The sequence below is a fragment of the Mytilus californianus genome, unplaced genomic scaffold, assembly GCF_021869535.1.
Source record: "Mytilus californianus isolate M0D057914Y unplaced genomic scaffold, xbMytCali1.0.p SCAF_2, whole genome shotgun sequence".
Taxonomy (NCBI): domain Eukaryota; kingdom Metazoa; phylum Mollusca; class Bivalvia; order Mytilida; family Mytilidae; genus Mytilus; species Mytilus californianus.
The window spans coordinates 70234759-70262296 of NW_026262668.1; the positions used below are offsets into that span (position 1 = coordinate 70234759).

The 27538-nt window shown below is 31.3% G+C and overlaps 1 protein-coding gene across 1 annotated transcript in view; it reads left to right on the plus strand.

Annotated features, from left to right (window-relative positions):
• Nucleotides 1–5362: 5362 nt before the first annotated feature.
• The window catches only part of LOC127728050 (uncharacterized), a 51568-nt gene continuing 29392 nt past the window's right edge, over nt 5363–27538 (plus strand). Inside the window, exons 1-6 of the mRNA XM_052235225.1 lie at nt 5363–5466; nt 21740–22036; nt 22209–22388; nt 23027–23344; nt 25112–25318; nt 25849–25920. Coding sequence (XP_052091185.1) covers nt 5406–5466; nt 21740–22036; nt 22209–22388; nt 23027–23344; nt 25112–25318; nt 25849–25920 — 1135 coding nt within the window. The 5' untranslated portion in view covers nt 5363–5405. The remainder of the gene's footprint in view (nt 5467–21739; nt 22037–22208; nt 22389–23026; nt 23345–25111; nt 25319–25848; nt 25921–27538) is intronic.

Sequence of the window (27538 nt, forward strand, 5' to 3'; positions counted from 1 at the left end):
ATCTGTATTTGACAAAACCTTTCAGAATTTTGGGTCCTCATTGCTCTTCAACTTCGTTCTTTATTTAGCCTTTTTAATTTTTTAATTCGAGCGTCACTGAAGAGTCTTTCGTAGACGAAACGAGCGCCTGGCGTACAAAATCTTAAACCTGGTATCTCTGATGAGCTTATTGTCATTTTGTTTTCTACTTATCAGTTTTAATGTCCTTTTGGTATCTTTCGCCTCTCTTTTACTATGTTTGCCATAAGGATCTCACTGTGAATACTCAATATTCAGCGTAATCGTAATACATTCTTTTGTAATGATCTGCAAAAATGTTTGTAATTAGGCGCGGTCGTCCTTGTCAATCACGAGAAACAGAGGACGGCAAGTAAGTTTGACGCAATACTTTTTCACAAATGAACTGAGAACAGGCCGACTACACGTTTATTGTCAAACTAGTCAGGAAAAGTTCAAATCAGCTAATATTGAGACAAATTCTGATTCATTCATAACATCTTATTGATAACGATATGTACATGAATACATGCGAGATAGCTAATTTCCCCTTTAAAATGCGAGGCTACTGACTAATGAATAAGAAAATGTTGATAATGCAAAAATACCTGACGATGATTATGATTTTCGCTGTAAATTCTTCATAATTTGAGTATCAATGTCAGCAGTTCGTATTTGTGTTTCCGCAAGAGCCGATCACTAAGAAGTAATGTATACTTAGCCCTATATCACTGGCGTTTATTTGACGTCATAGCATTTGCAAGCAAGGAAACTGACCAGATCTCTTGGACTGTCGCTAACGTTTTAGTTTATTGAAAACCTCTGGTTATACATCTAATGTTAGAAGGGGTAGTATATAGAACTTACACCTGAATAGACAATAAATCAACAGATCAGCTGTTTGTGTTGCCGACTGAAATAAGATCAACAATATGCATTCGATCATAATTATGGTTAATTAACTCACACAAAGACTTTCCGTCAGAAATTATGTGCATGATAATTCAAGGTTAGATCAGATTATGGGTGGTTAATTAAATGTGAAGTTCAAAAAGTGTAAAAGTAAAGTTATTAAAAATATCTTTTCAAAAGAAACGTGCATAAAACCCTATTTGATAATCACGTTAAAACGTAGTGATATTTTGTAACAGACCAACAATCCGCTTCCGTCCTTTTGCAAAATACATTCAAAGAAACGAGTTAAGTTTAACGGATATGATCAAAAGAACAAGAAAGATCAAGGATATACAAATTGGCAGTTCACCAGCTGGTCAATATCTGCAGATATTGCAAAAAAAAAAAAAAAGGTCACGTACGCGTATACAGAAACATAGATACATAAGATACGTGTATAACCAATATGAACGGAGAGACGAGCTTATATATATTTTTAGAAATGGAAACAGATAAACATGTTCACGATTATGTAAAATAATCTACAGGTCGTCAGATGTAACACTTTCAGTTGTACGTATAGGTGACGAACGAAAAGAAAAAACCCGTTACTCCGCCTAGTATAAGAATACAATACACAGGATATTATGGAATGTGTGTCACAGATAACCACGCAAGTGTTCCTGTGTCACTATTGTCGTTCCCTGCGTATTTCGCGTTCTCTCAACGAATTTGTGAAAGGTTCATGTGAAACTAAGTTTTCTTTGTAACGGTTCGATACATCTTAAGATATACTTATATTTGTCTATGTTTTTGTTTATTGGTTATACGGTCGACGTACCCGGTCTCCCGCCATTTTGAGTGTATGCGATTACCTGGCGTTTTCCCCTTTTGTTTGTGTATTCCCGATACATTTGCAATTTTTAAACATTGGTTTACTTCTGCTGCCTCTTATTTCAATCATTTTTTTAGTTTCTTCGTGACTTTACTTTGTTTCTAAGTTGTCTGGTTAAATGTATCCCCTGTATTTTGACTTAAAAAAATACTGGAATTTTTAAAATAATAAAAATCAAATAAGAATATTTTGACCCCTGGAAATAGAAAATATTCATGATGGGAAAAAGCTAAGAGTTTCTAAAAACATCAACGTTGCAACATTACTATACTTCTATAAGACTAAACTTGATTCTTTGGGTGGGCTGCAGTCATGTTAAAATGCATGAAAACAAATGATGTTTAGCTACACATTTTAAAAATACAGAAATTTCAATTACGTGAAAGGCAGGTATCAATTTGGCCTGAATTTATTTATAAACCTTGTATCTTTGGTTAGTTTCTATTTCAATTTTGTTCATTTCAGTTTCATACATTTGTCTGTAGCTGCATTGTGTGGTATTTCCAAACTTGTAGCTAAATAATTAATATAAAATAGCTCAAAACTGCAATTTTGAAAGATTTCAGCCAATTACGAATATTAATATGAAATTAAGTCCATCGAAATTACATTTGATAAAGTTAAAAACACTTACCGTTATTTTGATGATATATTTTGCTTTAGATAATCAAGAATTTTCTAATTATACAGCGGAAATTTATCCAAGGTAACTTATTCTAAATAATTGTAATAAAAACAGCAATAAGTGTCAGTTTTACTTGAGAAACTCTATACAAAACTTTACGACAAAATAGACGATTTTTCGTTCCTTATTGTTAATTTTCCTTGTTTGAACGGTGAAGTTCCTTTGTCCCTTTCTTATGGTGTGTATATTTTACAATGTCTTCGCTATGTCCGTGTCGGTAGCGACGTTTTAGATTGCATTGAACGTAATCTATGTATAACTGGTAAATTATTAAGTCCGTGATTTTGTTTCCAAAAATTAATTAAAACTTAAATTTGTTCATGGAAACAAAGATTTGTTTTGGAAGTTTGGCTGTTCCTGTAGAATTCTTATTAAAAACGGGACATCATATACTAATTTTTACGATGATGTTGATATGATTCATGTAAACTCGTTGATCTTTTGAATAAACTTATTCACGAAGGTCAGCATTTTAACGCCGAGGTAAAATCTTTAAATATTGTTTATATAAAAATAAGGAGATGAGGTATGATTGCAGTTTATATCGGTACTAAATAAACTCATCACGGATATCAGGATTAAAATGTGTACGCCAGACGCGCGATTCGTCTACAAAAGACACATCAGTGACTCTCGAATCAAAATAGTAAAAAGTCAAATACAGTATGAAGTTGAAAAGCATTGAGGAACATTAAAACTATAACATTGATTGTGTCAATTGTGTCAAAAACATTAAAAACTAACATTGATTATGTTAAAAAATTAAAACTAACATTGATTATGTTAAAAACATGAAAACTAACATTGATTGTGTTAAAAAGTTTTTAACAATAAAAACACTAAAACAAAACTGAATATATAGTATTTTACATGTACAGGTAAGAGTACTTATCATTCTACATCCTATCGATACTGTTTACCTATATAATTGGCATTGCACAAGATCGTGCCTTTCTCAGACTGTTTTTGATGTCTTTGCGCTAAATCCGTTGAGTCTGTACTGATTGATACTTGTGTTTGGGAGAACATGATTATTTGTTGTAATTGGCTTTGAAATGTGAAGGTTTGGTACCATTAAAACGTTTAAACCCGCTGCAATTGTTTGCACCTGTCCTGAGTCAGGAATCTGATGTTCAGTAGTTGTCGTTTGTTGATGTGGTTCATAAGTGTTTCTCGTTTCTCGTTTTTTTATATTATAGATTAGACCGTTGGTTTTCCCGTTTGAATGGTTTTACACTAGTAATTTTTGGGGCCCTTTATAGCTTGCTGTTCGGTGTGAGCCAAGGCTCCGTGTTGAAGACCGTACTTTGACCTATATTGAATTACTTTTATAAATTTTGACTTGGATGGAGAGTTGTCTCATTGGCACTCATACCACATGTTCTTATATCTATTCAGTAACTGCGAGTACTCTTATATTAGTGTCTATTGTCTATTGTTTTATGTTAGTTGGTCTGCGTACCGATCAATTGGGTAAAGCCATTTGCAACTGAATTTTAAAGTTTGTTCTTATGTTGTGCTGTTACACCACTGTCCCTGGTTAGAGGGATAGTTGAGCGCTTGTTGTCTCATTGGCAACCATACAACATCTCCATGTTTTTATATTGAGAAGGATATTCTAAACCAACACCAAAACTATCAGAAGAAAAGCTATGATTGATTGATTGATTGTTAGTGTTTATAGCCACTTTCAGCACTATTGTCTATATCGTGGCGGTCAGTTCTTATTGGAGAGAACCAGCTAACTTCGGCAGGAAAACGGACAATTCTAGTCAATCTAGATTGGAGTCAAACGCACCTGCCACGTGCGGGTTCGAACTCATTACGTCGGTGTTGACAGGCTAGTGATGGCTAGTGATACAGTAGATGAACTCGGCCATTGTTTACATCTGTTTCTATGGGCTTTAAAAGTTTAATGAAAGTGCCTAATTAAGGACTTTATGCATTAATGTACGTGTTTTTCTTGAATTATGGTACATGTATGTAACTTCGAGATATTTGTAAACTTTTAAATTATAGACAAATTTTTACAAAACAGTCGATTGTGGTAGATGCAAATACATGTGGATCTTTTTTGTGCATAAGCATAAATTCCACCGAAAAAATTCTAAAGAATGATTCATAATAAATTGATCTTTTTAAAAGCATTAATTTGCATCTCTGGCGACAGTTTTTTTGGAAAAAATCCCCAAAATGGGCAATACTTTCATCGAAAAGAGAGTCGAGTACACCATATTATGTTAAGGCGTGTTTAAGTTGACTTCTGTCTTAAAAACGTATAAAAGAAAAATATTTGATACATCATCTCGCTTCAGATTCTATTATTTATATATATTTAAGCTCTAGGTTGATATTATAACATTAAAAACTTCTTTTTACCTCTAAATTAAATTTTAAATATATAACAACAACAACAAAAAAACACGTTTAATTAAGTTATTTATTTATTGAAGCGATAATTTATTACTATTATCATCATTTTTATTATTATTAACACTCATTTTCTAATGACATGGGAAAGAACACTATGTGCTGTAGAATGACCAATAAATTTAAATCAATATGCAAACATTTTCTGTTGTTATACTTTTTATACTTTTAAACTTCCTTAACAGAAAAGATAGTTTAAAACTTATATAATAAGCTACTATTGTTGATTGGTTTATAATACGCAGTAAATATATTTGTTTTATTACCTTTAGTTAATGATCCGCCCATTTGTCCCAGTAATAAATAGCATTTTCAAAAAATATTAGACATGCGATATGCACCTTAGAAGGTTAAAGTTCAGTGATTATCTTTCCATTTCACCATGTCCATTTCAAAAGCTGTTTAACTTAGGATAATGGGGCATGCGTGATCTGACTCGAATAAAATGTAAAACTGTGGTTTCTGTTGGTTAAGTTAATTAAACATTTTAAACGTTAATTGACAATGTGGATCTCAGATGTTTTCTTTCTTTCAGTGTGTATTTTATCAAGTACTGCAGTTGGAAGTAAGTATTCAATGATACGTAATTTAAATGTGCTAGTGAAATGGGTAGGAAAAGAGCAGTGGTTAAAGAAATACAATTTAACATCTGAAAGGAAAAGGGAATGATATCAATGCAGGATTTTGAGTAAGGAAGTTCGATCTGAAATAATGACTTAATTTTCATATCTACATTAAAATAAGGTATTTTACGATTTCCTTCAGCATGGGCCCGCCCCAGCAACGTATGAAATAGTTAACGAGAAAGGAATAATATCAACAAGTGGTACCAACTTCTGTATGCAGAACGACGATTATTATTGGAATACTAACCTCCATCAGGAACAATAGTTATATACTAACAGATTTAAATACATAAAATAGTTAAGTTCCTCATAAACAAAAAGGGCATACATGTAGACAGGACAGCCAAATCTTCCCTGATAAACTTGTCTGAAACAGTTCATTTTTGTCGAGCCTTCGACTTTTGTCGAAAAAGCGAGACATAGCGATCCTACATTCCGTCGGCGTCGGCGTCGTCGTCGTCGTCGTCGTCGGCGGCGTCCACAAATATTCACTCTGTGGTTAAAGTTTTTCAAATTTTAATAACTTTCTTAAACTATCCTGGATTTCTACCAAACTTGGACAGAAGCTTGTTTATGATCATAAGATAGTATCCAGAAGTAAATTTTGTAAAAAAAAAATTCCATTTTTTCCGTATTTTACTTATAAATGGACTTAGTTTTTCTGCCAGTTTACATTAGATTCACTCTGTGGTTAAAGTTTTTGAAATTTTAATAACTTTCTTAAACTATCCTGGATTTGTACCAAACTTGGAAAGAAGCTTGTTTAATTTATGATCATAAGATGGTATCCAGAAGTAAATTTTGTAAAAAAAAAATTCCATTTTTTCTGTATTTAACTTATAAATGGACTTAGTTTTTCTGCCAGTTAACATTACATTCACTCTGTGGTTAAAGTTTTTAAAATTTTAACAACTTTCTTAAACTATCCTGGATTTGTACCAAACTTGGACAGAAGCTTGTTTATGATCATAAGATAGTATCCAGAAGTAAAATTAATAAAAAAAATCCAGTTTATCCGTATTTAACTTATAAATGGACTTAGTTTTTCTGCCAGTTTACATTACATTCACTCTGTGGTTAAAGTTTTTTAAAATTTTAACAACTTTCTTAAACTATCCTGGATTTGTACCAAACTTGGACAGAAGCTTGTTTATGATTAAAAGCTAGTATCTAGAAGGAAAATTTGTTAAAATTTTGTACCATTTTTTCCATTTTACTTATAAATGGACTTTGTTTTTCTTCCAGTTAACATTACATACAGTCTGCAGTTTAAGTTTTTAAAACATTAATTAGATTCATAAACTATCATGGATTTTTACCAAACTTGAACAGAAGCTACTTACAATCAAAAGATAGTATAGAGAGGAATATTTTTATTAATTGTTTTCCTCATTTTTGTTGAGCCTGCGATTAACAGCAAAAGTAGGCGAGACACTGGGTTCCGCGGAACCCTTACGAATTATTTCTAAATCATGCCAGTAACACGTCGAAAACATTGGCTATACTTGTGACTTGGTGCACGGTATCGAGTGTAACTTGACCGGGCGACCATTGAGTAGCAGAACTTTGACAAATTTACAACGTATGCTACCGAATAATAGGGATCAAGGCGCGGGTTTCTTAAAATAATCCTTATTAGGTTCGCTCGAGACTTACAGTTTGGAAAGACAGAACAAAAAAAGGTCGAAGACACCAAGGGTGCAATTAAAAACCATAAGTCGAACATAGACAGAACAAACCATGGCACAAAGAGCTACACAAAACTAATTTATTAAAGTTGGAACGCATAATTATGATAGTTATCAGTGTTTGATGATATAGGCATGCCAGGTTGTACAGCAATGTTCGAGAAGATTATCATTCAATGATTTTCACTTTCATGCATGTATATAATGTATTAGTCCCAGATTTTCATAAACGTTATGCGGTATTTAATACAGAATTTTTAATGTTGTCCATGAAAAGTACAATTATTGTTTTTTATCGTATTTATTGATGAAAAGGGTATTATACTTAAACTACCAACTGTAATTTCAATCGCGTATATCTTATAGCATGCTTGATATTTTATTTTCTTAATTTTTTCTACATTTTTTCGGCCAAAGTTCGATTTAATATTTTTATAAGTTCCAAAGAAGCAATGGCTTAAAACAATTCTTATATGACTTTTAAACTATATATAAGCCTTCGGTTTCAATTTGTTTAGATATGTTATTTAGTAAACGTGTATGAAGGAAAACGTCTAACGGAATCAGACCTTTAAGAAGTTGTATTTCAGCTTTTAACATTTTTAAAGGGTTTGATCAGAGACATATAACTCAGCTTTTAACATTTTTAAAGGGTTTGATCAAAGACATATAACTATGTTTATATTTTTCTCTGGTTTAATTGAAGCAATACACAAAGCATTCATTTGAAATTATATTCTTTTCTTTTTCTTTTTTGTTGTTGTTTTGTTTTATGTACAAAACATTAAAAAAAATAACTAAATATTTCAATTTATATTTTAGAACTGCTGTTGTTGCTTTTATAAATGAGAGTAAATAAATGATAAGTATTATAACCACGTTAGCTCATCAAAATTGTAAGGGCTTGTCACATAACTTTTCATCCGGCGTGTTCCCCAGTCCGAGTTAAACTTGTGTACTTAAAAAACAACTGAGAATGCACGCTTAGCAAAATGAAACCATTCTTGGGTGAAGGATAGATGCTTGAGTGATCGATCATAGCCGGAATTTTTTGGTAGCGATCCAAATATAGTCAATGAATATACTTGTTATGCTTTCTGTTCGGCTGAAAATTCAAAAAATAAAAGTGTTATTTACTAAAATTGAGATTGTAACTCCATCACACAGAGTTTGTTTTAGACGATTTGTGGCTGTTCTGTTTAGGTTTTATACTCTGGGGCGTTAAATATATTTGACTTCCCCAACTTTTGGTCCACGATCGTACATGATCTGTTTAAGATTATTCGAGAATCCCGTGTTTTCAACATGGAAAAAGTTATCAAAGTTTATATATTATATGTTTTGTTTTTCCGTTTGTTTTGCTTTTTGTTTTGTTTTTAACCGAAAATGTTATACACACGGTATAAAAAGATACCAAATTTAGCATCATAAGTAACAATACTGACAATTAAATTTAATTTTTGAAACTCTGGAAGTTTAGCTAATTTATAACAATGTAGTTGCATCTTAGGCCATTAACGGTACGCGGAATCATATAGTTGCTTAATTACTACTGAATCGGTGAAACATTTTTTTTCAATTTCTTGCGTTTGTTCTGTATAAACGGAAATATTGAATGCTGTTATTTGGAACAGTATTGTTAAAAAATGTGAAATTGTAAATTGTACTAATTTAAACCAGCGTGAAAATCTATCGAAATCAATAACCGTATCACTTTAAGCGATTTTAGGTTCGTCCTAACATTTTTGCCAAAAAAGTTAAGTTTTTCTGAGTACGGACAAACATGTGTGTGGACCTAGAAAAGTTTTAGGAATGCCAGGACTTCGATATATAAAAGTCAATGCATTTTAGAATATTAAAACATTTTTTGAATCTTAGATTCTTATTTTTAATGAGCATTCTAAGCATATGATTCAAATTCTCAGAATCTGCAAATTTTCAACAACTTATATTTTCGCCACACTAGTCTATCCTGTGGCCAACATTTTATGTACAAAACATTAAAAAAAATAACTAAATATTTCAATTTATATTTTAGAACTGCTGTTGTTGCTTTTATAAATGAGAGTAAATAAATGATAAGTATTATAACCACGTTAGCTCATCAAAATTGTAAGGGCTTGTCACATAACTTTTCATCCGGCGTGTTCCCCAGTCCGAGTTAAACTTGTGTACTTAAAAAACAACTGAGAATGCACGCTTAGCAAAATGAAACCATTCTTGGGTGAAGGATAGATGCTTGAGTGATCGATCATAGCCGGAATTTTTTGGTAGCGATCCAAATATAGTCAATGAATATACCTGTTATGCTTTCTGTTCGGCTGAAAATTCAAAAAATAAAAGTGTTAATTACTAAAATTGAGATTGTAACTCCATCACACAGAGTTTGTTTTAGACGATTTGTGGCTGTTCTGTTTAGGTTTTATACTCTGGGGCGTTAAATATATTTGACTTCCCCAACTTTTGGTCCACGATCGTACATGATCTGTTTAAGATTATTCGAGAATCCCGTGTTTTCAACATGGAAAAAGTTATCAAAGTTTATATATTATATGTTTTGTTTTTCCGTTTGTTTTGCTTTTTGTTTTGTTTTTAACCGAAAATGTTATACACACGGTATAAAAAGATACCAAATTTAGCATCATAAGTAACAATACTGACAATTAAATTTAATTTTTGAAACTCTGGAAGTTTAGCTAATTTATAACAATGTAGTTGCATCTTAGGCCGTTAACGGTACGCGGAATCATATAGTTGCTTAATTACTACTGAATCGGTGAAACATTTTTTTTTCAATTTCTTGCGTTTGTTCTGTATAAACGGAAATATTGAATGCTGTTATTTGGAACAGTATTATTAAAAAATGTGAAATTGTAAATTGTACTAATTTAAACCAGCGTGAAAATCTATCGAAATCAATAACCGTATCACTTTAAGCGATTTTAGGTTCGTCCTAACATTTTTGCCAAAAAAGTTAAGTTTTTCTGAGTACGGACAAACATGTGTGTGGACCTAGAAAAGTTTTAGGAATGCCAGGACTTCGATATATAAAAGTCAATGCATTTTAGAATATTAAAACATTTTTTGAATCTTAGATTCTTATTTTTAATGAGCATTCTAAGCATATGATTCAAATTCTCAGAATCTGCAAATTTTCAACAACTTATATTTTCGCCACACTAGTCTATCCTGTGGCCAACATTTTATGTACAAAACATTAAAAAAAATAACTAAATATTTCAATTTATATTTTAGAACTGTTGTTGTTGCTTTTATAAATGAGAGCAAATAAATGATAAGTATTATAACCACGTTAGCTCATCAAAATTGTAAGGGCTTGTCACATAACTTTTCATCCGGCGTGTTCCCCAGTCCGAGTTAAACTTGTGTACTTAAAAAACAACTGAGAATGCACGCTTAGCAAAATGAAACCATTCTTGGGTGAAGGATAGATGCTTGAGTGATCGATCATAGCCGGAATTTTTTGGTAGCGATCCAAATATAGTCAATGAATATACCTGTTATGCTTTCTGTTCGGCTGAAAATTCAAAAAATAAAATTGTTAATTACTAAAATTGAGATTGTAACTCCATCACACAGAGTTTGTTTTAGACGATTTGTGGCTGTTCTGTTTAGGTTTTATACTCTGGGGCGTTAAATATATTTGACTTCCCCAACTTTTGGTCCACGATCGTACATGATCTGTTTAAGATTATTCGAGAATCCCTTGTTTTCAACATGGAAAAAGTTATCAAAGTTTATATATTATATGTTTTGTTTTTCCGTTTGTTTTGCTTTTTGTTTTGTTTTTAACCGAAAATGTTATACACACGGTATAAAAAGATACCAAATTTAGCATCATAAGTAACAATACTGACAATTAAATTTAATTTTTGAAACTCTGGAAGTTTAGCTAATTTATAACAATGTAGTTGCATCTTAGGCCATTAACGGTACGCGGAATCATATAGTTGCTTAATTACTACTGAATCGGTGAAACATTTTTTTTCAATTTCTTGCGTTTGTTCTGTATAAACGGAAATATTGAATGCTGTTATTTGGAACAGTATTGTTAAAAAATGTGAAATTGTAAATTGTACTAATTTAAACCAGCGTGAAAATCTATCGAAATCAATAACCGTATCACTTTAAGCGATTTTAGGTTCGTCCTAACATTTTTGCCAAAAAAGTTAAGTTTTTCTGAGTACGGACAAACATGTGTGTGGACCTAGAAAAGTTTTAGGAATGCCAGGACTTCGATATATAAAAGTCAATGCATTTTAGAATATTAAAACATTTTTTGAATCTTAGATTCTTATTTTTAATGAGCATTCTAAGCATATGATTCAAATTCTCAGAATCTGCAAATTTTCAACAACTTATATTTTCGCCACACTAGTCTATCCTGTGGCCAACATTTTATGTACAAAACATTAAAAAAAATAACTAAATATTTCAATTTATATTTTAGAACTGCTGTTGTTGCTTTTATAAATGAGAGTAAATAAATGATAAGTATTATAACCACGTTAGCTCATCAAAATTGTAAGGGCTTGTCACATAACTTTTCATCCGCCGTGTTCCCCAGTCCGAGTTAAACTTGTGTACTTAAAAAACAACTGAGAATGCACGCTTAGCAAAATGAAACCATTCTTGGGTGAAGGATAGATGCTTGAGTGATCGATCATAGCCGGAATTTTTTGGTAGCGATCCAAATATAGTCAATGAATATACCTGTTATGCTTTCTGTTCGGCTGAAAATTCAAAAAATAAAAGTGTTATTTACTAAAATTGAGATTGTAACTCCATCACACAGAGTTTGTTTTAGACGATTTGTGGCTGTTCTGTTTAGGTTTTATACTCTGGGGCGTTAAATATATTTGACTTCCCCAACTTTTGGTCCACGATCGTACATGATCTGTTTAAGATTATTCGAGAATCCCGTGTTTTCAACATGGAAAAAGTTATCAAAGTTTATATATTATATGTTTTGTTTTTCCGTTTGTTTTGCTTTTTGTTTTGTTTTTAACCGAAAATGTTATACACACGGTATAAAAAGATACCAAATTTAGCATCATAAGTAACAATACTGACAATTAAATTTAATTTTTGAAACTCTGGAAGTTTAGCTAATTTATAACAATGTAGTTGCATCTTAGGCCATTAACGGCACGCGGAATCATATAGTTGCTTAATTACTACTGAATCGGTGAAACATTTTTTTTCAATTTCTTGCGTTTGTTCTGTATAAACGGAAATATTGAATGCTGTTATTTAGAACAGTATTGTTAAAAAATGTGAAATTGTAAATTGTACTAATTTAAACCAGCGTGAAAATCTATCGAAATCAATAACCGTATCACTTTAAGCGATTTTAGGTTCGTCCTAACATTTTTGCCAAAAAAGTTAAGTTTTTCTGAGTACGGACAAACATGTGTGTGGACCTAGAAAAGTTTTAGGAATGCCAGGACTTCGATATATAAAAGTCAATGCATTTTAGAATATTAAAACATTTTTTGAATCTTAGATTCTTATTTTTAATGAGCATTCTAAGCATATGATTCAAATTCTCAGAATCTGCAAATTTTCAACAACTTATATTTTCGCCACACTAGTCTATCCTGTGGCCAACATTTTATGTACAAAACATTAAAAAAAATAACTAAATATTTCAATTTATATTTTAGAACTGCTGTTGTTGCTTTTATAAATGAGAGTAAATAAATGATAAGTATTATAACCACGTTAGCTCATCAAAATTGTAAGGGCTTGTCACATAACTTTTCATCCGGCGTGTTCCCCAGTCCGAGTTAAACTTGTGTACTTAAAAAACAACTGAGAATGCACGCTTAGCAAAATGAAACCATTCTTGGGTGAAGGATAGATGCTTGAGTGATCGATCATAGCCGGAATTTTTTGGTAGCGATCCAAATATAGTCAATGAATATACCTGTTATGCTTTCTGTTCGGCTGAAAATTCAAAAAATAAAAGTGTTAATTACTAAAATTGAGATTGTAACTCCATCACACAGAGTTTGTTTTAGACGATTTGTGGCTGTTCTGTTTAGGTTTTATACTCTGGGGCGTTAAATATATTTGACTTCCCCAACTTTTGGTCCACGATCGTACATGATCTGTTTAAGATTATTCGAGAATCCCGTGTTTTCAACATGGAAAAAGTTATCAAAGTTTATATATTATATGTTTTGTTTTTCCGTTTGTTTTGCTTTTTGTTTTGTTTTTAACCGAAAATGTTATACACACGGTATAAAAAGATACCAAATTTAGCATCATAAGTAACAATACTGACAATTAAATTTAATTTTTGAAACTCTGGAAGTTTAGCTAATTTATAACAATGTAGTTGCATCTTAGGCCATTAACGGTACGCGGAATCATATAGTTGCTTAATTACTACTGAATCGGTGAAACATTTTTTTTCAATTTCTTGCGTTTGTTCTGTATAAACGGAAATATTGAATGCTGTTATTTGGAACAGTATTGTTAAAAAATGTGAAATTGTAAATTGTACTAATTTAAACCAGCGTGAAAATCTATCGAAATCAATAACCGTATCACTTTAAGCGATTTTAGGTTCGTCCTAACATTTTTGCCAAAAAAGTTAAGTTTTTCTGAGTACGGACAAACATGTGTGTGGACCTAGAAAAGTTTTAGGAATGCCAGGACTTCGATATATAAAAGTCAATGCATTTTAGAATATTAAAACATTTTTTGAATCTTAGATTCTTATTTTTAATGAGCATTCTAAGCATATGATTCAAATTCTCAGAATCTGCAAATTTTCAACAACTTATATTTTCGCCACACTAGTCTATCCTGTGGCCAACATTTTATGTACAAAACATTAAAAAAAATAACTAAATATTTCAATTTATATTTTAGAACTGTTGTTGTTGCTTTTATAAATGAGAGTAAATAAATGATAAGTATTATAACCACGTTAGCTCATCAAAATTGTAAGGGCTTGTCACATAACTTTTCATCCGGCGTGTTCCCCAGTCCGAGTTAAACTTGTGTACTTAAAAAACAACTGAGAATGCACGCTTAGCAAAATGAAACCATTCTTGGGTGAAGGATAGATGCTTGAGTGATCGATCATAGCCGGAATTTTTTGGTAGCGATCCAAATATAGTCAATGAATATACCTGTTATGCTTTCTGTTCGGCTGAAAATTCAAAAAATAAAAGTGTTAATTACTAAAATTGAGATTGTAACTCCATCACACAGAGTTTGTTTTAGACGATTTGTGGCTGTTCTGTTTAGGTTTTATACTCTGGGGCGTTAAATATATTTGACTTCCCCAACTTTTGGTCCACGATCGTACATGATCTGTTTAAGATTATTCGAGAATCCCTTGTTTTCAACATGGAAAAAGTTATCAAAGTTTATATATTATATGTTTTGTTTTTCCGTTTGTTTTGCTTTTTGTTTTGTTTTTAACCGAAAATGTTATACACACGGTATAAAAAGATACCAAATTTAGCATCATAAGTAACAATACTGACAATTAAATTTAATTTTTGAAACTCTGGAAGTTTAGCTAATTTATAACAATGTAGTTGCATCTTAGGCCATTAACGGTACGCGGAATCATATAGTTGCTTAATTACTACTGAATCGGTGAAATATTTTTTTTCAATTTCTTGCGTTTGTTCTGTATAAACGGAAATATTGAATGCTGTTATTTGGAACAGTATTGTTAAAAAATGTGAAATTGTAAATTGTACTAATTTAAACCAGCGTGAAAATCTATCGAAATCAATAACCGTATCACTTTAAGCGATTTTAGGTTCGTCCTAACATTTTTGCCAAAAAAGTTAAGTTTTTCTGAGTACGGACAAACATGTGTGTGGACCTAGAAAAGTTTTAGGAATGCCAGGACTTCGATATATAAAAGTCAATGCATTTTAGAATATTAAAACATTTTTTGAATCTTAGATTCTTATTTTTAATGAGCATTCTAAGCATATGATTCAAATTCTCAGAATCTGCAAATTTTCAACAACTTATATTTTCGCCACACTAGTCTATCCTGTGGCCAACATTTTATGTACAAAACATTAAAAAAAATAACTAAATATTTCAATTTATATTTTAGAACTGCTGTTGTTGCTTTTATAAATGAGAGTAAATAAATGATAAGTATTATAACCACGTTAGCTCATCAAAATTGTAAGGGCTTGTCACATAACTTTTCATCCGGCGTGTTCCCCAGTCCGAGTTAAACTTGTGTACTTAAAAAACAACTGAGAATGCACGCTTAGCAAAATGAAACCATTCTTGGGTGAAGGATAGATGCTTGAGTGATCGATCATAGCCGGAATTTTTTGGTAGCGATCCAAATATAGTCAATGAATATACCTGTTATGCTTTCTGTTCGGCTGAAAATTCAAAAAATAAAAGTGTTAATTACTAAAATTGAGATTGTAACTCCATCACACAGAGTTTGTTTTAGACGATTTGTGGCTGTTCTGTTTAGGTTTTATACTCTGGGGCGTTAAATATATTTGACTTCCCCAACTTTTGGTCCACGATCGTACATGATCTGTTTAAGATTATTCGAGAATCCCGTGTTTTCAACATGGAAAAAGTTATCAAAGTTTATATATTATATGTTTTGTTTTTCCGTTTGTTTTGCTTTTTGTTTTGTTTTTAACCGAAAATGTTATACACACGGTATAAAAAGATACCAAATTTAGCATCATAAGTAACAATACTGACAATTAAATTTAATTTTTGAAACTCTGAAAGTTTAGCTAATTTATAACAATGTAGTTGCATCTTAGGCCATTAACGGTACGCGGAATCATATAGTTGCTTAATTACTACTGAATCGGTGAAACATTTTTTTTCAATTTCTTGCGTTTGTTCTGTATAAACGGAAATATTGAATGCTGTTATTTGGAACAGTATTGTTAAAAAATGTGAAATTGTAAATTGTACTAATTTAAACCAGCGTGAAAATCTATCGAAATCAATAACCGTATCACTTTAAGCGATTTTAGGTTCGTCCTAACATTTTTGCCAAAAAAGTTAAGTTTTTCTGAGTACGGACAAACATGTGTGTGGACCTAGAAAAGTTTTAGGAATGCCAGGACTTCGATATATAAAAGTCAATGCATTTTAGAATATTAAAACATTTTTTGAATCTTAGATTCTTATTTTTAATGAGCATTCTAAGCATATGATTCAAATTCTCAGAATCTGCAAATTTTCAACAACTTATATTTTCGCCACACTAGTCTATCCTGTGGCCAACATTTTATGTACAAAACATTAAAAAAAATAACTAAATATTTCAATTTATATTTTAGAACTGCTGTTGTTGCTTTTATAAATGAGAGTAAATAAATGATAAGTATTATAACCACGTTAGCTCATCAAAATTGTAAGGGCTTGTCACATAACTTTTCATCCGGCGTGTTCCCCAGTCCGAGTTAAACTTGTGTACTTAAAAAACAACTGAGAATGCACGCTTAGCAAAATGAAACCATTCTTGGGTGAAGGATAGATGCTTGAGTGATCGATCATAGCCGGAATTTTTTGGTAGCGATCCAAATATAGTCAATGAATATACCTGTTATGCTTTCTGTTCGGCTGAAAATTCAAAAAATAAAAGTGTTAATTACTAAAATTGAGATTGTAACTCCATCACACAGAGTTTGTTTTAGACGATTTGTGGCTGTTCTGTTTAGGTTTTATACTCTGGGGCGTTAAATATATTTGACTTCCCCAACTTTTGGTCCACGATTGTACATGATCTGTTTAAGATTATTCGAGAATCCCGTGTTTTCAACATGGAAAAAGTTATCAAAGTTTATATATTATATGTTTTGTTTTTCCGTTTGTTTTGCTTTTTGTTTTGTTTTTAACCGAAAATGTTATACACACGGTATAAAAAGATACCAAATTTAGCATCATAAGTAACAATACTGACAATTAAATTTAATTTTTGAAACTCTGAAAGTTTAGCTAATTTATAACAATGTAGTTGCATCTTAGGCCATTAACGGTACGCGGAATCATATAGTTGCTTAATTACTACTGAATCGGTGAAACATTTTTTTTCAATTTCTTGCGTTTGTTCTGTATAAACGGAAATATTGAATGCTGTTATTTGGAACAGTATTGTTAAAAAATGTGAAATTGTAAATTGTACTAATTTAAACCAGCGTGAAAATCTATCGAAATCAATAACCGTATCACTTTAAGCGATTTTAGGTTCGTCCTAACATTTTTGCCAAAAAAGTTAAGTTTTTCTGAGTACGGACAAACATGTGTGTGGACCTAGAAAAGTTTTAGGAATGCCAGGACTTCGATATATAAAAGTCAATGCATTTTAGAATATTAAAACATTTTTTGAATCTTAGATTCTTATTTTTAATGAGCATTCTAAGCATATGATTCAAATTCTCAGAATCTGCAAATTTTCAACAACTTATATTTTCGCCACACTAGTCTATCCTGTGGCCAACTGTCAAATTTTAAAGATTTGTCTCTGTGTGAATAATTCGACGCGTTTTTCAACAAATGATCGGTCATGATTTCTATGGGAACCAGCTATGCACCTCTGGATTTTATATATAATACCTGGCTATTAAATCTATGATATGATATACAATGTATATTAAAAAAAAAATATTTGACTTCATGTTAGCAGTGAGATCAATTTAGACAGAACATGCAGAATTGCAATTTGATACATTTTAAGGAAGATTATCTATAAATCTTATTGTGATAATGTTTCAAATTTTTATGTGTGCTCATTGAAAAATAAGGTGATGCAGTATGTTTGCAAATGAGACAACTATCCACCAAATTCCAAATGAGGTGGATGTAAACATCTATAGACCATTATACAGCCTTCGTCAATGAGAAAAAACATTATGTCTTGAGTTGCTGGACCAACACTTTCTAGAATTCATACACTTTATAATAAGTCTCAAACAAGTGAACTTATAAATTAATATATTATGTCTTATAATATCTTTGCATTTGTAATTGATCACTGATCAATCATCTTAAGGGCATACGATACAGTTTTGATCCCACTGTGAATTTTTGACGAACTGAGTTTGCATACAAGCTATTGTTCACCTAGTTAATTCAGATATGTAATAAAAAGTATACCTTCATGTGCCACTTTAAGAGATAAATAGGGTCGAAATTTTAGACATTTACTGGAAAATTGGCACAAATCTTCATACATAATCAAGCCTTTTAAAATATCCCAGTTTGATGTCGTGAAAAATAAGTTTACCTTAGCAACGATTACCTCCCCTGTATCTGTATCGGGGTTCATGGAAAGTCTTCCAATCTAGCAGTGCGGTGCGAATTGGGCACATTACCTATTAGCATTAAATGTTATCAACTTATGTATAATAAATACTATGTGCGTCTCAGTGATATTGGTGAACGGTCTGGTGGTCCACATGAAATTCTCAAGGCTGCTTTTGAAGTGGACAAAACTCTCACAAATAGAGAAAATTCATTCATGGTCTAATAAATTATGTGAATTATTAAAATATATTGGAATACCCTTAAACAAGCATTGTAATAGTAATTTCAAACAGAAACTAGAAGATTTCTACAAAAATAAAATTATATTTGAACTATCTAAGATAAAAGATGGAAACTGTGGTAAACTTTTATTTTTTTAGTAAAATTTATACTAAATTTAAACAACAAGAATATTTGAACTTTAATGTTCCTAAATATCTTAGAAAAAAACTCACTAAATTAAGAATAAGTGCACACTCATTAGCAATAGAAACTGGTAGGTATGCAAGACCAATAATACCCTCTAATGAGAGATTTGGTAAATTTTGCACAGGAAAATTTGAAAATGAGATACATTTCTTGATTGAATGTCCTCAATATAACAAAATTAGATCTAAATATAAGATCCGTGATAGTAACTCAAATAATTTGGATGAAAATTTACAAAATGTTAAATCCTATGTCTGAAAAAGAACTAAAATCTATTTGTATGTATATTGAAGAAGCTCTTAATTTGAGAGACCACCATACTGTTTCATCAGATAATAATCCTTTATAGAAGTTTGTGCATATACACATATATCTTATATAGGTGATTGTGTGTTTTAAGTAAAATTATGAAAAATTAGAATAATCGTGATGTATATATGTGTATTGTATTAATATGAGTTTAGAATGTACATGGTAATCAAAGAATATACTTAGAATGTTATGATACCCATAGAATTTACTCAGTTATGACTTGCTGTTACATGCATCTATATTTCATGTATATGTTGCTTTAATATTATTATTGTCTGTATTCGGATCACGCCTCTATTGTGCTCTTTCCAATAAATATTGAATTGAATTGAATTGAACAGAGACATATAATATACACAGAGATTGGCAACTATGTGTATATATGTCTCTGAATTGTATTTCGTATTACCCGTGGCTAGTTTTACCCAGTATTACCCGGTAAAACCCAGTTAGAACTTCAAATATTGTAATATTCTTATTCTTGTCCAAATTTTTGACTTAGCAATTTTAAAAAAGTTAGCCTGGGATCCTTGCATTCTGACGCGAAACAGAGGGTGGGCCAAGATGACAGGCGAAGAGCCAAACACGTGATAGGCTTAGTCCGACGTATAACAAACTAGCTAGATCTAATTAGAAAAATTGGCGCCAACTGCACTTTCACTTTCGATTTTGATGAACGCAAGGAAGCTGCACGTGGTATTTTTGTAGGAGAAATAACTTATCACACTCCAATACTCATAAAACTCAGGTTTTTGCCAACCCTGCTCAGTAAAAGCCATGGCTTATTATTTTATGACCCGAAGACAAAGGTACAAAAGTATTACTAGTATAGCTGCGGAACCGTAACTCGAATGTTCCTTATTTTATTTTTTGATTTGTGTGGATCACAAGGACATAGGAGCTACGATTCCACAGCTATAACTAATATACAAGTTAACGGTCTTTATTTCTTTAAAATCGGAAAAGTATATGAATTGAACGGCTGAATTGGTGTTCAACCTATAAGTATAAAAGATAGACAATCCTGTCTTTAAATTACATATGTTTGTCTTTGTGGAACTGGCCAGTTATTTAAATGTTGGTACTAGGTAACAGTTTTCTCTTTTACTCTTAATTAATTAATAAGGACTAGGTAACAGTTTTCTCTTTTACTCTTAATTAATTAATAAGGACCTGTTTTTAAAGTCAACTCCAAAAATTTCAGCTGAAAGATATTTTTTAGAATATATAATTGTTTTTATAAATTACCACAACATATGATTTGAATTAAGAGATCATGGTGATTGCAAGCATTTAAAATTCTGAAGTCTATCTTTGGTGGATTGTATTTTATTATATCAGATGAAAGACAACTCTGACCTTTTGTCACGTGACCAATGTCTTGCCTTAGAAGCCATTAAATCGTTTGCCGTTCAACTGATATTAATTCATATGATGAGACGTACTGTCATATTTATGTTTTGGGTCATGAGTCAAGACACAGGTACAAGGCGAGAATTTTTTAATATATGTATATATACTGAATACAGTGTATTCAGTATACATACATACATACATGACACATAATAAAAAAATCTCTTCTTGTACCAGCTGGGGGTCAAGAGGTCATCAAGCTAAACTAGTCAAAGTAGAATCTTTTTCCTATGATAAATATCTTGTTTTTTTTGGTTAAATGTTTAAATTAAAAGTTCAAAACATTGATGGATTTATGAAGTTTTCAAAATAGTATTTTATAGATGTATTTTGCATTTTTGATGTAAACCGATTTCACAGAGGTAATATGATAAAATAACAGTGGGTAGAAATTTATATGTCAATGGGTCATAAATCTTCATCTTCTGTTGTAATGTCTGTAAAAATTGTATACTAATTTGTTTTGTCTAGTACCGGTAAACATCATTGATATTAATATGAATGATCCTATGTGACTTACATCTTTTAAAATAAGATGTCATAGATTGTATTTCTGATAACTGGGAAAATATATCAGTTGTTTATGATTTTCCTATGAAATATATGAATATGAAGGGATTTTAGCAAACAACAATATATGAATGGGGTTGGTTTTTAAACCCCAGCCGGACCTCTGTCCCAAATTTGTATGTTGAGACCCCCATGTTTTTTATCGTTTCGTTCTTCAAGTTTATCAATTTAATATCCAATTATGTCAGTTGTTGATTCAATATTGAAAATTTGAGATAAACAATCCCTAGCCTCACCATTTTATTAGAAACATATCTGGCTGCAAAATATGGGATCACCCATTTTTGATTACCTAAAATTTGGACCTGTGAGTTGCTAATGTTACTTTGTATGACTACACAACAGAATTGTTGTACTTTTAAGAACCAGAATATTTCAGGGAGCCTGAATTTGATAAATGGAAATGAAATGACCAGTTGCAAGAACATTGGTTAATTAGCACATGAACAACATCTACAGATTATTCTGTAAGTTTGTATTCTTACTTATATTTTTACAGTTTACTACAACTTTGATGGAGATGAAGGAACCAGTGCATCATTGAGTTGTAATGGAGAAGCAGTATTAGTGTCTTATTACACTGACTATGTATACCCATTAAATCCATACATTGTTATAGATGAAGTAAAATACACATTAGAGTCCTTTAATGATTGTCTACATAATTATACATATGGTGTAAAGAACAAATGTGACAATGAAACAACTTGTAATTTTCAAATATCCAATGAGTTAGTTGGGAGTTCCTGTGGCACTAGAGGAAGTGCATCGTTAACTATACGCTACCACTGTGTCCGTAAGTTCAACACACTTTTTATTACTTGATTTAAAGACTTTCATTGCAGAAGTTAAACTCATAATAACATCATATAATTCAAATTAATATGTTTGAAGAACCTCATTATTGACTTATGTTTTGTTTTTGTATGTTGTGCATAAGCATTAATATTTCTATATATTTTATACAGGAGACGGGGCCTGGACAACATGGAATTCCTGGGGTGTTTGTTCTAGAAATTGTGGAGGTGGCTATAGAACTCGGACACGGACTTGTACTAATCCTTCACCAAATGAGTTCAGTAAAAATCTAGTTTGTATGCATGGTAATGTGAATCAGATAGAAAGATGTAACTTTGGAACTTGCTCATGTAAATATATATATTAGTACTACATACATCACTTTCTTGGGTGGATTTTTTTTAAATATATGTACAACACAAGATTATAAAAACAAATTAACATGATTGTTGTGATCATAGAAAATACACTCTCTTTCTATAGGATGGATTGTGGATAATATTATAATGTAGAAACATAACGGCCAACTTTTTAGAGATTGACAAGAAATTCTGGCAAAATTTGTTAGAGTTAGTACAGCATTAAGAAAAAGATCTGATACTGAATCAAGAGACACAAATCAAATTTTGATATTTAAATATCATTTTTTGAAGATTCTAAGAACCCAAAAGGATTACAGTACAAAGAAAGTAAGGTATCTGAACCTAATTGAAAATATGTTGCAGAATATTTAGAAATGTTAGACACTACCATGACTACCAAAATCTATCATTGCCTATGTATATATATTTAGAGTTATTGATATCAAAAACTAACAATAAGCTTTTATCATGTTTATTTTTTCCGACATTTGAAGAGGAAACTTTGTACCTACATTCTGCAGGTCATTTCAGTGATGCTGAGGTAAATTATGATAGGGATTCCTTTAAAAATATATTCAGAATTTTTTCTTGTAAGCAGGAAGAGAATCATATCTTTTATATTTCAGATTCTAGTCATCTTTATAAAAGTAGTTATTTTAATCCAACTTGTTATAATCACAATACCAATGGAAGTCTAACTGTTACCTCTGCTTCGTGGCATAATGGTTGTGGGTGTGTATGGCACAATGTAGCTGAAACATTTCAGACCCCATGTAATAATTACTATACATGTTCTGTTCCTGTTGGACCTAATAATTTACCTAATTGTAATGACAAATGCTATCAAACACACAGTTCAACAAATGAATATAATGAGGTTAGATATTATGTAACTTATCACCAAGAAGTTTGTGATACTTTGGACTATACATATACATGTAAAAGTAAGTATCTTACATATCATAACATCATTAGATGTTTTAACTTTATAATTACCAGGTAACATGAAACACACAACATACACACATCTGACAGCTTTTTCTCTGTTTTTTTTTTTACATTATAAAAAAAATAAGATTTGGTATAAATGCCAATGAGACAACTCTCCACCAGAGACCAAATGACATAGATTTTATAAGAACTATAGGTCACCATATGGCCTTCATTAGTATTGTTTCTAGAGACAGTAATCAGGGATTTGTCTAAACTCTTTTTTTCTTATCTTCTTAGAATGATAAATAGCTAAAATATGAAGCTGGGTATGAAATTTTACTAGACAATTTTGAAATAAATACCAGTAATTCTAGATTTCAAATTTGATCTTGGAACATAAATTTGAATAACTTAAAATTTTGTTGCCCTCCACAATGTTGTAGGTTGTTATATTGAAATACATTCCGGCAGTCTGGTCTTGTAAGCACTCTCATGCATACATATCTTGACAATCTTTTATGAACTTTATACCTGCACTGTCTCAGATAAGCTTAAAAATTTGTACTGATCAACTATTTGTAAAGGAGATACGGTATGTCCCTTGGGAATATAGATTACCGGTATGTTGAAAATTACATTGTAAGTTCTCTACATTCCTTGTAGGATTTTCATATAATTTAAAGCCAAGGTTTATATGCAACAATGTCTGATTCAAAAATCAGCACTGATCAAGTATTTTTAGCTCATGCAATGCAAGTTTTATCTATTATCTTGAAACCGCTCTTGATAGAGAAAATCTGACAGCAGGAATGTTAAAAAATTTGAGATCTACCTACTGTCCCTTTAAATCAAAACTGTCAGATGTCTTCTTATAGGAATAATTGCCCTTAAATGAAAATGTTAAACCTTTTTTGTGGCAAAACTATTGAAGATGGAGAGAAACTTTAAACAGATAAAAAGATCTAGAATACTAGATTAACAAAAAATAGATTTTAGCCGTGACTTATATTCTAGTCTACAATGTTGGAGAGTGCCCATTGTTGAAAATGCTCATAGACCTAGGTGAGCAACACAGGCTCCTCTGAGCCTCTAGTTAAACATGGGAAAGGAATTATGTGCATAAGAAATATAAATTCTATGGAAAATTGCATTATTAGTGCTCTAAAGCCTACTTTTCTTGTCAGACTCTTATTGGCATTTATATCAAAGGTTTATATCAGTTATGCATTGTATGAGTTTGAAAATTGATGCTTATCAACTATTTCTACAGGAATTATGTCCATTTGAAATTTAATTTATATTAAAATTGCATTGTAAGCATTCTCATGCCTACATTTTTGGTCATATTTTTATGAAATTTATAGCAAAGGTTTATTTCAGCAAGGTCTGATAGAAGTTCATAATCTGCACCCATCAACTATATTTGTGGGTGTTATGCCCTTAAGAAATAGAAATTGTATCCTGTGCATACATAATTTGTAGAATAGTTATGAAAATGTTTGAAAGAACCTCTAAAAAATTGTATTGGAGTTATTGGCCGTTACCATCAGTGGGGGACATTGGCACACTGTTCCTTTAGGTTCAACATTTTATTTTATCAGAATTTGTTTGAAATTTAATAATTTTAGAAACATAATGTTCATGGGAGTAAAAAATAGTTCTGGATAAATATTCAGTATACCTTAAAATAATGTGCCTTTCTCACAACCATGTGGTGAACGTTTTTAGTTAGAATATTCCCATATACCATACTACTGTACAGTTGACAACTTTTGTAGTTCCTCAATGGTCTCAGTGGACTGAGTGGTCCGACTGTTCTCAAACATGTGATAGAGGATCTCAGAATAGAACACGTTATTGTGAACCGGACACAGAATCAGACACAAATGATGGCTATATAAACAGATGTGGACAGAAATATGATGAAACACACATACTAGAGACCAGGGAATGTTTACTAATAGGGAATCATCCATATTGTACTTGTAAGTACATGAATGAGCTCATTTATTCCATTCTGCATGTAACCCCTATACTTAGAAGTTATAATGTGTTGCTTATTAATTAAAACCTTCAATTGCACTAACAAAAAATATTATTCTTTCCAACAGAAACCTGGCAGTCATGTTTTTCTTTTGAATTGTCCCGTTTTTTCCAGATGAATTTTCACAAGCTTTTAATAAAAGTTGTAAGTAGCTGTCAGAATCCAAATTGGACAAATAATTACTCCTTGATTTAGGTCAAGTAGAAAATACCTCATTCTTATCTGAGTTGAATCCTAAAAAACTTGTTTTACAGTTCGCATTTTTTTATACAAATAAAAAAATGTTTTTGTCATACAATATTGTGGCCCTTCATTTCATTTATAACACATTTTGATAGATTTGAATAATAAGCATTTCATTGGTACATATACTGGGCACAGCCGTGTAGTTAAAAGAAGTGAAATTGCTGTTGCTCTGTAAAATTAATGGCTAAAAAAAGTTTTTATGTTACTTTTTAAATTATTTCATAGACTGTGAAGACAGAACATTTATTTATGGTGATGAAGTGGCATTAAGAACTGCAGAAAATGACACAGATGAAGGTATAGTATAAAATTGAGAATGTAAATGAGAGACAACTAGACCAAGGAGCAAAAAAACAGCCCAAGGGCACAAATGGGTCTTCAACACAGAGAGAAAATCCCGCACCCAGAGGCGGAGGCGGGATTCAGCTGGCCCCTAAACAATAATGTATACTAGTTCAGCGAAAATGGATGTCAAACTAAACTATGAAACATATAAATGAACCACTAGTCAGTTGAATTTCCATTTAAACATTTGTTAAATAGTATTCCTGAAAAGAAAAACAGCTTGCTGCTGAATAATTTATCATCCAGTTTGTGACGCCAGCTGAGCAGGTTTAGTTTCAACACCTGAATTTTTTTAAAAACAAATCTTCTTTAATCAAATTAAGTTCAAGTGTCAGACCACCAATTCACTCCCTCCAATTTAGAACTTATGTAAAAGTAGCCCTAAATTAGTGCTTTTGATGTCATTGTTTACTTACACTTACTAAAAAATTTGCAGAAATTAAACTTTTGATGAAAGAGAAATATATTTAGACCATTTTGAGTCAAAATTTACTTGTCTATGAGTTTGAATTAAAAATTGAGGCTTAATGCGCTCCATAGTTAACTAATTTAACATTTCCAGAAATCCAGGGGTTATTTTTAGTAGTACTTGGCTTCCGAAAGGCAGTTCTTTCTTACAAGACGTTAAACATGAGTTGAAAATTGGCATGTAGAAAGGTGATATATGTACAATTCAGGATATACCTGGTTTCTATAAGTTAAACTTAAGGTAAAATATTAAGAAAGCTGTGAAAATTGCAAATTTGGTTGAATAGATAAGGATTTTGAATTAGTGGTCTGACATCTTTAAAGCTAAAAGCGGTGAAACAAAAAAATCAGAAAACAATTGATTTTTTTGTCTTAACTGATCATTTGAAATGCAATTGGCAAAAAGTCACATATTGCAAAATTTTCTACTCTAAATTTTATTAACTGATAGTAAATGTAAAAATGTATAACTACCATGACCATAAGAAATTCCTGTAGAAGTCCCTGATGAATTAACAAAATAGATAGTTCCAGAACAAACTGATTGAATGCCTTTGAAGACTATTTATTATCCAATTTATAATCATTTTCATACAATTAAAAACCAATTGTTCAGAGAACAATTGAAGGTCTTTCCACCAACTGATATGGAAAATATTAAAATTCGGTTTGAAATGTCACTTCCAGTGCCAAATAATAGCTTATAGTAAGCTGATTTTAAAAATATATGGTTTATTTACACTTTTGTTTGAAATAAAGGAAGATAATTTGTTACTTTCGGTTTGAAAAATGTCACTTTCAGTATTATCTGATAGTTTACTTGACACTGATTCCAAAAATATATGATTCTATATACTCACATTAAATAAGTACAAAAAATAGCTACTTCCGGTTTACACAAGGTCATTTTCGGTTGGCTTTTTCAAGGACATATGGCTAGCGACCTAACAAAAAAGTCCTATAGCTTTATCATGTATTCAGTTAAAGAAAAGTTCAAAATCTAGAACATCAAAATTACATATGACCTTGACCTCAATTTCAAGGTCATAAACCTAGGACCTCTAATCAAAAGACCCGAGATCTTTATTATATATGGTTAATG